This window comes from Pleuronectes platessa, chromosome 7 (genome assembly GCF_947347685.1).
Source record: "Pleuronectes platessa chromosome 7, fPlePla1.1, whole genome shotgun sequence".
Taxonomy (NCBI): Eukaryota; Metazoa; Chordata; class Actinopteri; order Pleuronectiformes; family Pleuronectidae; genus Pleuronectes; species Pleuronectes platessa.
This window is the reverse complement of record NC_070632.1, coordinates 3,857,902-3,872,727: the sequence shown is the minus strand read 5'-3', so window position 1 is coordinate 3,872,727 and position 14,826 is coordinate 3,857,902. Positions and strand designations below refer to the sequence as shown.

The window sequence follows — 14,826 nt, the reverse complement described above, 5'->3', positions numbered from 1 at the left end:
TCTGAGAGAGAGAGAGAGAGAGAGAGAGAGAGACAGAGAGAGAGAGAGAGAGAGAGAGAGAGAGAGAGAGAGAGAGAGAGAGAGAGCATGTGTGGATGTAGTTGTGTGATGTGACATCTCTTGCACTGCAGTGAGCATCACTGTATTTGCATGTGCACGTGCAAACATGTGTGCACATGCATGTGCGTGTGTGTGTGTGTGTAAACTTGTGTGCGTAGATTCAAGATTCAAGCCCTGATGCATCATCATCATTATACTAAATGCATGTTTGTTCTATGAAGCCAGTTGCAAGATGCTTCATACAATGCATGTCTCTGTGTGTGTGTGTGTGTGTGTGCATGTGTGTGCATGTGTGTGAGAGAGCAGAATGTTTGTGTTGTGTGATCCAGTAAAAGTGCCTCATCGGGAGTGAGTGTGTGTGTTCCTGTTCCATTTTAGACATAAATGAGTGAGGACACGTTGGCCGGTCCTCACTTTTTCCATGGGCTGTTTGAGGGTTAAGACTTGGTTTAAGGATTAGAATTAGATTCTCAGTTATTGAGTTGTGATGGTTAATGGGGGGGAGGGGATGCATTATGTTAATGAGTGTCCTCACTAAGATGGAGTGTGTAAAGCGTGTAAGAGTGAAGACTGTTTCATTGCTGCACCAACATAGGTGCCAAGTATGATCTAGTGCAAGATGCATGCTTCTCCATATTATGCATCCCTGTATATATAGTGTGTTTGTGTGTGTGTGTGTTTGTGTGTGCGTTCCTTCCCCTTCCATCTGTGTGTGTATCTAAGCGTGCAGCTCCTGGAGCCCGTCTACAGTGTGTGAGGCGTCACAGACTTAATTAGAACTCACAGGCTAATCATCTTCCCCACGCCGCCTGCAGCCAGCAGTGATTAGCCCACATAATAAATGTAAATTCTGGAAAAAAAAGAAGGGAGAAACTTTATCATTAATGGCCATAGAGAGGCAGCCGAAGCCACAGATCCTATTAGGAGAATGAGCATGGAAATAAACTACTCATGTGTTTTTCTTCTACTCATTCACTGCAAGAGGTGATCATGTTGAGGATGGAGTAATAAGACTGTAACGAGCACGAGGGCAAGTTTCCCCTGGAAGCATTTTGCTGCTGCTGGATGGAATCTGCAAAAAGACACATATCACATGTCACTGACACTTCTCAGTTGACCTGTGTGGGTCTGAGGAGGTTTTCAGAGGAGAGGCTGATTTCCACAGACCCTTGAGCAGACTTTTTGATTTATCGTGGCATTTGGAGCACAGTTGTAATTAACAGCATCAAGAATGGCTCTGTTCCATCTGCTTGTCCAGTAGATCGTGCCAGTGTGCAAGCAAGCACAAACCCAGGGTCCCGGGTCAGGATGAAATAGGTTAAGACAATTTCACACAATGTGACGGTACAGCAGCAGGAAAACAGCTGGATCATCTTTTTGATTTCATATTCAAAAGCCTCCAACCTGCATTGATTTAATTTGGAGACGGTGCAATCAGCTGCTAACAAAGTAATAAATAACTGTAATTAATTTTTCTTTTGGTAGTTTTACTCGTGTTGAGGGGAACGAACAGAGGATGTTGCATTTTGTGAAGCCGATTAGACAAATTGTAATTTGCGAATATGGGACATACAAATAAAATGTGATTGATTGACGCGCAGACACCACACAACACCCTGGTCAGCCAGCAGGTTTGAAACCATGAACCTATTTGTTGTGAGGAAACGGTGCTAACCACTGGACCACTGTCACACCTACATGTGAAAGGTTTAATACGCTCATATGGCAAACTCATATTGTGGTGAGCAACAGTAAACCTGAGGAGCTAGGAGGGGAATTCTTGAACGTTGCAGACGTCCTGGTCGATCACCTCCCAGCTCCGAGTGTCGTCCTCTGGTTCCTCTGCAGTGTGAAGTACTGAACCTTTAAAAAATGAGCTTGTTGAGTGGAAATGTCTTGAATAGATGTTCTTCATGTGCGTTACATTTCACTTTCGGCCCTGGAGATGTTCAGTAATGTTCTGTCATCACATCAAGACTTAATGGCACGCGTGCTGGAGGTTAACATCTCGTCCTTTCAGTGCTAAATGTCACGTCTACCTCATCTGAGGCTGTGATGCTGCACGCAAACACAATCATTAACATCATCCACGTGGACCAAGTTGGCATCATGGTGCTTTTGGATGCAGAGTTAAACCCTGACCCGTCACTTCTCCTCTGAGGTGGGGCCGTAATATTCCACATCCACCTTGCAGCTCGCTGGTTCAGTGCTGACACGCCGCTGGCAGCCAGGGCAGCGTGTGAAAGTCAGCAGGGACGTTCCCTCACAACCACTTTCTTCCTCACGCTTGTAAAAGTCACATTCACTAACAGGAGCAGTGCCGTCTCAAGAGCTCCGGTACATGACGGTGCACAGGAACAGCTGTGTGTGTGTGTGTGTGTGTGTGTGTGTGTGTGTGTGTGTGTGTGTGTGTGTGTGTGTGAGACACAAAGAGTGTGTGACAGCTTGTGACGGTTTTTCTAAGAGTGTGAACTCAGCAGAACTATTTTCCTCAGCTCCTCTTTTCTCCATGGAATAATCAATAGCGGGAGCTGGGCTCGGCTGGCACGGCGCCAACAGATAGATCAACATTGCATTACAGACGAGGCCTGTCGCCAGCCTGCGGGGGAGCTGCCGAGTCAAACACACTTCATCTTCCTCTCCTCTTCCCTTTAGTCACTGCCACGGTCTGTCTTCATCTGCTCGTCCTGTCGTCCACTTCCCTCCATTCAAAGCAGAGATCCCTCCTCTTGCATCCCTCGTGCAGATCTGTGCAGACGCCTACCTTTGTTGTTGTGAAGCTGAGGCGTTAATGTGTGTAAATAGGATCCAGACAGTACGGATGCTGTGTCTGAGTCGTAAGGCCGCCTGCTTCATTTGTATTAATATTTCAGCTCCACAGTGGGCTGCACCCCGACGCGCTGTATGTAGATCAATTATGTAACAGAAGGCGAGCGGAGCACGGAACAGTCATTTCCACTTCGTCTCAATGTCACTGCGTCTTCGTCTGTTTGAGGCTTGTTTTGGTGAAAGATTGAGAGAGAGAGAGGATGTGTTGATGAGGTGTGTGTCTGTGTGTGTGTGTGCGTGTGTGTGTGTGTGTGGGTGTGTGTGTGTGTGTGGGTGTGGGTGTGTGTGTGTGCGTGTGATATTATGGGGAATAGTCTTCATTATGAGGACAAAAACAATTAATGATATGAACTTATATGAGCTTTCCTCGTGTTGATAACCAGTCAAAGCACTTTATAGTATAATTTGCCATGGACCCATTCACACACACATTCATACTGTGCATCTATGTGCAGGACTTTCTCTGAGGGGCGATCTTAGGGTTCAGTATCTTGCCCGAGGGCACTTGGGCATGCGGGATGGGGAAGACTGGGATTTAAACCTTCTGATTAAAGGACGACCGCTCTACCCCATCTTTAGTTTAGGTTTAGGCTGAGGTTTGGGTTTGGCAGGTGTAAGTCACTGTAATGTATTTTGAAGTCATGGAGAGACGACTGTGTGTGTGTGTGTGTGGGTGGGTGTGTGTGTGTGTGTGTGTGTGTTTGTGTCTATCTATAGATAGTTATGTGTTCAATACTATATTATATTATATTTTATTATACTGCATTACATAACATATTGCAATCTGACACTGTTCACTGTTTTGCATTTTGCATTTCACTTTTTACTTCACTTTTTATATCTTTTATCTTTTATATATTTTTATTTGGATATATTTATGTCTAAATAAATGTTACTTTGTATTAATATTAGAAAAAGTGAGTAAATAAGAAGTAAATAGTCAGCAAATATATAGTTTCTTTCTATTGCTTTTCTTATGTGTGTTTTATTTATTGTGTTTTTATGTTTCTATGTTCATTGTATGCACCAATAACCAGAGCAAATTCCTTGTAGGTGTAAACCTACTTGGCAATAAATACTTTCTGATTCTGATTCTGATTCTGATACGATCATTGTGAGGACATGTTGGCCCATCCTCACAATGGACTGTACAGGGGGTTGGGTGGGATTACCCCACAGTGTTTTTTAATGAGACACATTGGTCAGCATGAAATTACCACACAGAAATGTGTGTGTGTGTGTGTGTGTGTGTGTGTGTGTGTGTGTGTGTGTGTGTGTGTGTGTGTGTGTGTGTGTGTGTGTGTGTGTGTGTGAATCCATGCCAGAAAACAACAGAGTCCAGATGTCATTTGAAAGTTTATTATTTAACAGCATGTGAATGAACTGAAGATGAGTCATGTTGCAGGAACATTCGATTCTAACCTAGATACAGTAAATATGATTAATATAGAGAGACACAGACAATGGACGACTCACGAGGAAACAAGATGTAACATCTGCGGTTATCTTCACACAGGAAAACAGAAAGAATGGTTGTGACAAACAAGTTTTGATTACATCTTCAAAACTTCTTTAACAATCCTGTATGTTGGAATGAATTCCCTGTGTGTGAACAACATCCTCATTCAGAGTGGAATTCCCCTTTAAGGCTTCCACGAGCATCTGGATGTGAAGCCTGATACAAGTGGTCTAAGGGGTGGATTGCTGATCTGGGGCTTCTCGGGTCTTTCCAGCTCTAATGAATGAGACGGTCAAGAGAACCTGGCAGGAGCTTCCAGATCAGCACAGAGAAGATTGAAAACTGCAGGTTCTCTGGCCAGTTCCCTGATATTACACTGTCATGGACTTTTGTTGTGCAAAAAAAAAAAACAGATCCAAAAACCTTTCGGATTATAAAGGCTATGAATATATACATTTATATATATATATATATTTATTTAGTGATTGATTAGATGTCTAATCGGTGGTGGTGTGGCCTAGGGGGTAGAGTGGTCGTTCCCCAACAAGAAGGTTGCCGGTTCAAACCCCACTCTTCACCATCTGCAGGCCAAAGTGTCCTTGGCAAGATACTGAACCCCTAAATCGCCCCTCATAAATGTTAAGTATGCTAATATACTAATGTAATTTCTAAATATATCATCAGATTATTGATACAGGGCTTGATTCAGATTAAACAGATCCTTTTTTAGATCGACAAGCTCCTGTCATTTCGTCACATCCTTCACCAATAAACTGTTGTCGTACTCCAAAAATACAATAGAAAAATTTAAATAAAACTAATTAGATTTTTTTTAGCTGAAATAGGTATTTGTCATGCAGCAACTAGTGTTTGCAGAACAATAGAGAGCCAATGCTTGACCAGCAGACTCCTCATCAAGCTCAACTGGTTCCCAGTAGAATAAGGATACGTGGGGCCGTCCATCCCCTGACTCACACCTCTTCCTCAGCCCTATGCTCTTCCTCGTCTATATATGGTTTCAACACCTCATGAGTCATACGATGCACCGTTTATCATTGAAGGTGCAGCAGACGTGTGTAATTGTCAGGTTTGGTTAAAGGTGCGGCCGAGCGCACTTCTCACCATTGGAACCACAGGCAAAATCAAGGCTGGGTGTGGTCTGTCAGTGAAACACCCTTTGTCGGCTTTACTTACTATTTAAGATTTCAAATGGTCTGAATTACTGATGATTTCCACATTTTTCACCGACTGGACCAAACAAATAAAAGCTATCCTTACGTTTTATTTAGACATTTAAAGCAGCGGCTAACTGGCTCCTTCATCCCGGGATTAACCCGTGATACATATCAACCTATTCATCCCAACGTGTACATCTCCCCATCTTCACACATTTAAATCTTACATTCAAAGCTATATTCACCCCTATCACCCTTCACTGTTTGTTTAGTGCCAACAGTCCTAGATCTTGGTGATGAGGTGGCTGACCAGCCTCTCCAGGTCCTTGGCTCGACGCCGGGTGGTCTCCAGCACCTCCTTGTGGTTCGCCTTCTCATGGCTGTCATAATCTGTCACCGCCATGTTGGTGACGAGGGACAGACCCAGGACACGCAGGCCACAATGACGAGCCACCACCACCTCAGGGGCTGTGCTCATACCTGGAGGAGAAGAGATAAATATGAAAAAAACTTTAAAAAACTGTGATTTATTATTATTACACTTCCATTAAACATTAAACTTGACGTATTATAATGATTATTCTTTAAAAATATATTTCTCTCCATCGTCCACAGCCACAACATGAGAGAGACTGGCAGCTGCATCATTTCTCATGTCTCTGAGGAGTTTGATCTGGAGAAAAGTGATGTAGCTGTATTCATGGTTTCTCAGTTGCATGTAAACAGCCTGAACCTGAATAAGACTGAGATCATGGGCAGTTAGCTGTAACACAAATATCTGTATTCAAACTTCCATTCAGACTTTCTCTTGCCCCTTTAACTTGACTCTCCTTAGCATTAGCTCATCATCAGTCATGTCACGTAAGGTGCCACCTGTGCAACGTGAATTAAAACTGCACCTTCAAATGGACCTTCTGAAAACAGGTTATAGAGGATGAGCCTGAATGTCCTTAGACTACACCTCTGTGTTCATAAAGCAAGCAACTCTATTGATTAACGCACATCGTGTCGAGTCATGGTGGCTTGGCTACTTGCAGTTTCTATCTCAGAGGGCGATACTGCAGATACAAACCACATCCTCGAATCCTCCAGAATGCATTATCTCCTCTCATCTGAATAATATATTCATGTTTGTTTGCACAGCTCGTCTCCTTTTGCAGATGCACCATTAAGAGGCTTTCCCACAACATATCAGTATCCCTCTGTGTGAGCAGCAGGGAGCTGTACTAACCCACAGTGTCAGCCCCCATCATCTGCAGAGCTCTGCACTCTGCGATGGTCTCATATGACGGTCCAGCCAACATGCAGTAAACCCCCTCCTGCAGGAAGCTGTCGCAGCCCTGCTCCGCTGCTGTTTGCTTGGCCAGAGCCATCAAGTCTCGGTCATATGCATCCGACATGCAAGGGAAACGATCTCCAAACCTGGAGTCACAAGGCAGAAAGGAATATGATACAGGAAAGAGTAACTTTCCCTCTCATGTTGCTGCCTTTGTGTGTCTGTGCTGCACCTCTCATCGTTGCGGCCACAGAGCGGGTTCTGTCCTGCAAAGCCCGGCATGTTGATGTGATCCTTGATGAGCATGATGTCTCCCACGCTGTAGTTGGTGTTGAGTCCACCGCACGCATTCGTCACAATCATGGTTTCCACACCCAGCAGTTTGAAGACTCGCACCGGGAACGTCACCTGCAGAGACAAACAATGTTCTTCTTTAACCGTCTTGAATCGTATCACAGGAGAAACCAGGATTTTAAAAGTCGAAAGCGTCTGAAACAGATGTGTTTCTATGCAAACCTTTATAAGTGGCTGATGAATGAATGCTACTTCTTGACACCGCAGTCACATTTGAAAATAGTTTTTTTTCCCTATTTCACGTCTGTATAAAAGTCTTTAGCTTGTTGGAGCAGAAATGTTTTCAAGTACGCAGCTTTCTCGATAAGGTCAGTGCCGTCATTTTGAAACACGAGATAGTTTGAATTAAATTAGAGTTCCATGAAATTGAACTCTGGTAGCCGATGCTGATATCAATGTACGACAATAAAACAATTCTAATGTACTTTATATATATTAAAAAACAGTTTTGTCAATGATTCCTAAGATGTCGTTATGAAGGAAATATAAGTGATGCTTGATAGTTTACAGCTCAAACATAAGAATTAAAAGAAAATATAATTACAACCAAATATAGACAACTGGAATCAAGAAATACTTTTTTTAATCTAAATATAAACACAGATTAACAGCTTACTAACATTTTCCAAAAAGCATGACCACACATTTTGCACTTTACCTGTAAAAATATGTTTTTTACTCCTTAAAGATACATTTTTCTCCAACGATATTCCTCACTTCTCTGTTCAGGGTTTGATTTTTCCTGGAGACCTCATTGATCATAACAAAGGGAAAAGTCTATCACAACTTCAGAGTCATGACACTTTGGGTTCATCTTAGTTTATGTCGATGTTTCAACTGGAAATATTTGATATATATCACATGTCCAAAGTCATAACTGGAAACCAGAGGCTCATAATGCATCCGTCCTTCTGTATTACTGCTTGTAAAAAACTGTATTTTATGATTTAGAGGAATTATATGGATGATTTAAGTGGAGGTGGCACATCGTAGCTGGTGATTAAACCAGGAGGCCGTGTCTCCATGGGCCAAAGGCCGTCGGCCATCCTGATGCATGGAGAGGTTACCTCACTGTCACATGATCATTCAACACACTTAGTAAATTGTTAGCCAGAGTTGTGCAACACACAACGGTCTTTCAAGCTCTGGTAAAAAAAAACGAGGAAGACACATTTTATACAACTTGATGTGATAAAATTACCAACCTGAGGATTAATGTGTCTCTTGGAGAAGTTTACTATGAAAAGTTTTATCTAATGATTTGAAAAATGTGGAATTTAAACAACAATTTGCTGCATTTACCAAAACTGTATCTACAGCCAGTCTGGAACTGACAGTTCCTAAAAGTAATGAGGCACAAAATCAATTGAGTCTCGCAAAGAGGCTCCTGCTGTGACAAGAATAATCAAGTGAGTTTGTGTTCACCTCCACAGTTTAAAGATTAGGCCTCCGCCCACAGACGCTGTGGATACTTTTCTCAAAGTGATTGACAAAGTCAGAGTTTAAACTTCCAGCTGCACTTCACTTATCCTGGATTCAATATCAGCCTCATCAGCAAGGTTTGGAAACGCAGCGGGACGTTGGCCGGGGACAGAAATTCAGGGAGAAAGACGCTCACAAGGGAACGTGATTAAGGCCGGCATCTAAAAATAATGTTTCATCAATCCATCAAGCACTGTTTGAGTAAATCTGCTGCCTTGACTCATTTGTCCAGATCAGTTAGATTCATCCCTCGGTTTCCTTAACTTCATCCCTGAATTTCACTTAATCTGTGAAATAATCCAACTTGTTCAACTCCATGACGTCAAAAATCAAAATAGCTAATAGTTTTGTACTATTGTTTGTTTCGTTTTTTGGCAATTGCTAATCGGCAAAAGTCAGCGTCATCTCTGAAGTTGACTTCACGCTCCGTCCTTCTGTTCAGTCACTGACACCTTCCACAGAAAGTCCTTGGACCAAACCAGAGACATTTACTCATCTGTTTCTAAATGTGGAAATGTTCTGCAGCTCACGTGGATGATTAACAAACCTCACAGGCTGGTGTCCTGCTCAGGTACATCCTCAACACTGTCCTGTTATTTCACAAACCTAACTCTTGCCATTATCGACTAGAAATTCAAATATACTGACTGTGTCTGTGATCACAGGTAAACTCTCTGTATACTTTGGGGCCTGTATTGTCTCTGTGACCTTTGTTTAGTTTTAATTATATAAGTTTGCATTTTTATCCTGTGCTTGTGCGGCTTTTCTCTGGGATCTCTACACAATCCAAAAACCTGCAGATTGGTGTCAGGTTAAAGGGAGACTCTAAATTGCTTTTTCTCTATTGACGGATGACACAGGCTTTAGTCATTTACCATTTCAGTTTAAAAGCACAGAGGTGTACCCAGCGGCGTTGAACACTTTATACTTTACATGCTGCAGCTCACCGTTTGCATGGCGTAGCCCTCGTAGAAGTGGAAGCGCCCCTGCATACAGACGCACTCGTGGCCCTGCAGGCTCCCGAACACCAGCTGCCCGGCGTGACCCGGCACTGCAAGATCACACCGACAGTATGAGCTGGTGCAAAGTGTGTCAAAACAATGATCATTGCCGTTGTTGATGAAATGCAACGGACAGAGACGACCTACCGGTGCTGACGGGGAAATGAGGGATTTTCTCATAACTGAAGACAGTCTTGTTTTGCAGCAGGTCAGCCAGACCCCCCAGGCCGGAGCCACAGATGATGGCCACCTTCGGACGCTGCTCTGTGTGGTCCCTCAGCCAGTCTGCCGTCTCTTTGTACTCCTCATAACTATATCTGAAAAGAGCAAAATGCTACTTAACTATGTCTCTGATGACGTCTTTGTCTTTACCCAGAAAACCTCACAGAGTGAATTCAATGTGTGTGTGACAGAAAGTCAACACTACCTATGTGTTTGGGCGAGTTCATCAGCAGAGGACTGTTTTGAATGTTTATAAACATAAAGTACGTAGAAGTTATAAAATAGAAACACATACGTATCAACAGCAATATAAAGAAGATTTACATTTTTATGCAACAGTGTCAAAACTAGATAATAATATCGACAGATAATAAGAAGAAGAGTAGATTGACGGGCAGAGAACATTCAGGTTCAGCTGTTGTTTTAACAACTGGGAAATAGTTGAGCTTCTGTGAACAGGAAAAGTGAGTTTGGTTTTTGCACTGGAGATGACACAACTCAAGTGTATACATCACTGGTTTAACTGGAATATCCTGACGACAAATGGAGTTCATCTCCAAACAAGATATGATGAGATACTAATATAACAGATCAGCTGAGGGTGTTTCCATTTGTTTTCTTATTTAGATCAAGATCAAATACAAGGTCAATATTTCATTATAGCAGGAATGTTTGTTTTGTATGTTTTTACCTTCGGACCGGGTGGAGTCAAAATGATTAACTTTTAATTGTGCATAATATTAAAAGCCAACAAACTGTCTGAATGACAATGATTCATTAAACACAAATTAGAATGACACTCAGTTACGTGTACACTCCACTAAGACCCAACAGCAAACAAGTTGCATCAATTCCACACACTAATATATCTCATATAGTTTGTTTTCAACAAACATACAAAGCAACACACCAACAGACGGGAGGGAACAAGAGAGGTGATAAATAGGAGGCGTGTTTCTGTTTTCTATCCAATCCGAGGGGCTCATGTCATTCTGCAGTACAGACGGTGGATGTCATTACCAGTCTGTCAGTTGCAGACATTGTTCTTCAACCTGAAGAATTACTACAGGTGGTCATGGCAGCGCTACACACAAACCCAAACACACACACACACACACACACACACACACACACACACACACACACACACACACACACACACACACACACACACACACACACATTAACTTTCTTAATGGATTCATGAGGTACATTAAGTGAGCTGATATCTTTGGGGTCTGTGAACCTCGGTGCAGCTTGATTGGATTTAAGGAGACTGTGCTCTGTCGTTCTAGTTGTTACTTCAATGTGCAATAAAATGAGTGAATGTAACTTTGAGTGGAGATTTGATCATAAAAAACTTGAAAGTTATTATAACCTGTTAATGACATGGAAGGAACCCAACATTCAAGTCAGTATAATTCAACATTTGTGTAGAATATTCAGTTAGACGGTTGTGTAACTAACCCGACTGGTTCATTTGAAAACAGTATTCAGAGTATAGGCTGTTTGAGAGGCAAACCGGCAGTTAAAAGCAAATATCTTTAGGTGAAGTGTGTGTAATCATTCTTTGTATCATCTGCCTCCTGAATATTCATACTTGTTCTGTCTTTACATACTGTCATTGCTCACTATTCACTACAGCACAAGACAGGAGTGAACGGAACCTTGAGTTAAAGAGCTGATGATGAATCTATCTGTTGGTCGTTTGGTTTGTTTGTAGGAAGATGGCCCAACTTGGGCGCTGGTGCAGTAAGCGCCCAAGTTGTGCCATCTTCGTAACCTATCGTTATTTTAGTCTTTATATTTACAACAAATCAACTCATGTGTGAAGGTGAAAACATACAAAACAAACGTTCCTACAAATTGAAATATGTCAGTAGCTTGAATCAAATAAGAGAAACCAGATGGCAGCACCCTGCAGCTGATCGGTTACAAGCATCTACTTATCATATCTTGGTGTTTGGACTTTTTTTTCAAACTCTATTTATCATCACACACTCAAGAGCACAATGCAATTTATGACTTGTTGCACTTATGTTCACCTTAAGAGCCGGCTGTCACTTCACGACTCCACAAACATTCAGTATGTACATGTATATACACTTATCTTACTTTACTTAACTTTTTATTTATGTATGAGCAACTAACACTTATTCATATGAGCACAATAGTTGATATGCATGTACCAGAGTCTCCAGTCCCTGGCATGTTGAGGGTAAAAAGAGAACAGACAAACTTACAGCCATGTAATATTTACATTTTGATGTATTTTGATGTTAAAGCCAGGGCTCATCTTCTGTCGTTTGTGTTCAAGCTATATTTCTCTGCCACAATAAAGAATGTTGAATTCTGCTTTGCTATTTCCCCTCACAGTTACAATAGGACTAATACTGATGCAGGTCACACACTCAGCAGCCTGCGACGTTATATAACAGGAAGTGATCCCCTCCTCCCTCCTCCCTCCCTCCCCTCCTCCCTCCGGCTCTTAGAGGCCGGGGAGCTGTCCGCGGTGCTGCCGGAACTTAGTATTCAGCGGCCGGCTGGAGGAGCGGGGCAGGACCCGGCCTCCCCTCCTCCCTCCTCCTGGATCAGAGCCTCTCAGTTGGGCGGACACATGACAGCACGTCCCCGGAGGAACAGAAAAAACTAAAACCAAAGACACACACGCGTGTGTTTGAGCAGCCCGAGCTGTTGCTAAGCCGAAGCAGAAACACAGGAACGACCTGTTGACTGACATTATCTTTAAAGGAAGGAATTCAACGTGCGTGAACTGCGCAGAGCTGTGAATCCCACCTGATGAGGTCAGAGAGGTGTAATCCTTAGAATAAAGCCTCATAATAAAGCGTCTTCTCTCATCGGATAGAACAACACGCACGATGTCAGTTTCACTATCTGGTCTGTTCTGATCCTGCGGGTCTCACCTGCCGCTTGAGCAGGACGGAGCCTCCATAGCCTCCGGACGATGTGAGCGGGACCGTGCGTGGATCAGACCCGGGTTCGTGTCGCTGCTTGACGGGATCTTCTGCCAGGAAGGTGACGGAGGATGGAGACTGCCGAGGTCACGCTGCACGCTGACGTCAGCGCGTACCGGACAGAGGGGGGCGTGGCCTCTGCAGGAGACTAAATCCAGTTTTCCAGTAGAATGAGCTGCTCGCTGAAGCGTGCACGGACACACGAGCACACGCACCCGCGCGCACACACACATACAGACAGACACAGACACAGACAGAGGAAGGAAGGAAAAGATTAACTCTGTAACTTCTGCACGACATTGGAGAATAAAGGACAACATGACTGTACACGTCACATACACATAATAAAAAATACTTCACTGCAAACAGATAATGTCTTAAGCAAAGCAACTAGTTCAACTAGTTCAGCTCTGTCTCTCACTCTCTCTCTCTCACACACACAAACACACACAGATGATCACTCTCACGCAGGCACACAGGCTGTGCAACAATTAAAAATGCTGACACATGGATTGGATTGAGAGAATGAAAGTGACAAGAGAAAAGAAAGAACCATAATCGAGTATGGGCCTGTTGAAAGCTGCAATTACAAGATGTGGAAAACAGATAGAGAACTATTAACCAATACATTTGTCTATAAAATATGTAAAACTCTTAAAAGTCTAAGCAGAGGATTAAATTGAAATAAGATGAGACATTGCAGAGTATAAAACATTCCTGCCCTGCTTTCACGCTGACTGGGCTTTCAAATCCAGTTCTGTAGACCCACTTGCACTTTTAATGACCTTATAATCACAACCTGCTGGACAGACACACACACCCACAAACACAGACACACACACACACACACACACACACACACACACACACACACACACACAAACTGAGTTCATCAGCAGAGGACTGTTTTGAATGTTTATAAACATAAAGTACGTAGAAGTTATAAAATAGAAACACATACGTATCAACAGCAATATAAAGAAGATTTACATTTTTATGCAACAGTGTCAAAACTAGACAATAATATCGACAGATAATAAGAAGAAGAGTAGATTGACGGGCAGAGAACATTCAGGTTCAGCTGTTGTTTTAACAACTGGGAAATAGTTGAGCCTCTGTCAACAGTGAGTTTGGTTTTTGCACTGGAGATGACACAACTCAAGTGTATACATCACTGGTTTAACTGGAATATCCTGACGACAAATGGAGTTCATCTCCAAACAAGATATGATGAGTTACTAATATAACAGATCAGCTGAGGGTGTTTCCATTTGTTTTCTTATTTAGCTCAAGATCAAATACAAGGTCAATATTTCATTATAGCAGGAATGTTTGTTTTGTATGTTTTTACCTTCGGACCGGGTGGAGTCAAAATGATTAACTTTTAATTTTGCATAATATTAAAAGCCAACAAACTGTCTGAATGACAATGATTCATCAAACACAAATTAGAATGACACTCAGTTACGCGTACACTCCACCAAGACCCCAACAGCAACCAGGTTGCATCAATTCCGCACACTAATATATCTCATATAGTTTGTTTTCAACAAACATACAAAGCAACACACCAACAGACGGGAGGGAACAAGAGAGGTGATAAATAGGAGGCGTGTTTCTGTTTTCTATCCAATCCGAGGGGCTCATGTCATTCTGCAGTACAGACAGTGGTTGTCATTACCAGTCTGTCAGTTGCAGACATTGTTCTTCAACCTGAAGAATTACTACAGGTGGTCATGGCAGCGCTACACACAAACCCAAACACACACACACACACACACACACACACACACACACACACACACACACACACAGGGAGAGACCCGATGTGAGACTTGTTAGAAATGTGAGCAAGTAGAGACATTATTTCTTAATCTGTGTCTGTGGGTCATGTTGATGTTTCAGTAGCAGATCGTTAGAATGTGTGCGACTTACTTTCTCTCTCACGATTATTAGTATTTGTTTATTTAAGCCTGGTTTGGAAACAAGAGTA

General features: G+C 42.5%; 1 protein-coding gene across 1 annotated transcript; it reads right to left on the bottom strand.

Annotated features, from left to right (window-relative positions):
* Positions 1-4,232: 4,232 nt before the first annotated feature.
* On the bottom strand, positions 4,233-12,903 carry pnp6 (purine nucleoside phosphorylase 6). Its single transcript, XM_053426907.1, has 6 exons — positions 12,783-12,903; positions 9,784-9,953; positions 9,583-9,686; positions 7,032-7,207; positions 6,755-6,945; positions 4,233-6,003 (listed from the first exon to the last, which is right to left on the bottom strand). The coding sequence occupies exons 1-6, from the start codon at positions 12,809-12,811 to the stop codon at positions 5,807-5,809; spliced, it is 867 nt and encodes a 288-aa protein (XP_053282882.1). The 5' UTR covers positions 12,812-12,903; the 3' UTR covers positions 4,233-5,806.
* Between the last annotated feature and the right edge of the window lie 1,923 nt (positions 12,904-14,826).

What these genes read in the sequence shown, in the direction of transcription:
- pnp6 (XM_053426907.1), bottom strand. Translation starts at nt 12,811, where the DNA reads ATGGAGGCTCCGTCCTGCTCAAGCGGCAG. An exon ending in CCGTCCTGCTCAAGCGGCAG is followed by an intron (nt 9,954 to 12,782) that starts GTGAGACCCGCA and finishes TGCTCTTTTCAG; the next exon opens with ATATAGTTATGAGGAGTACA. An exon ending in TGTGGCCGCAACGATGAGAG is followed by an intron (nt 6,946 to 7,031) that starts GTGCAGCACAGA and finishes TTGTGACTCCAG; the next exon opens with GTTTGGAGATCGTTTCCCTT.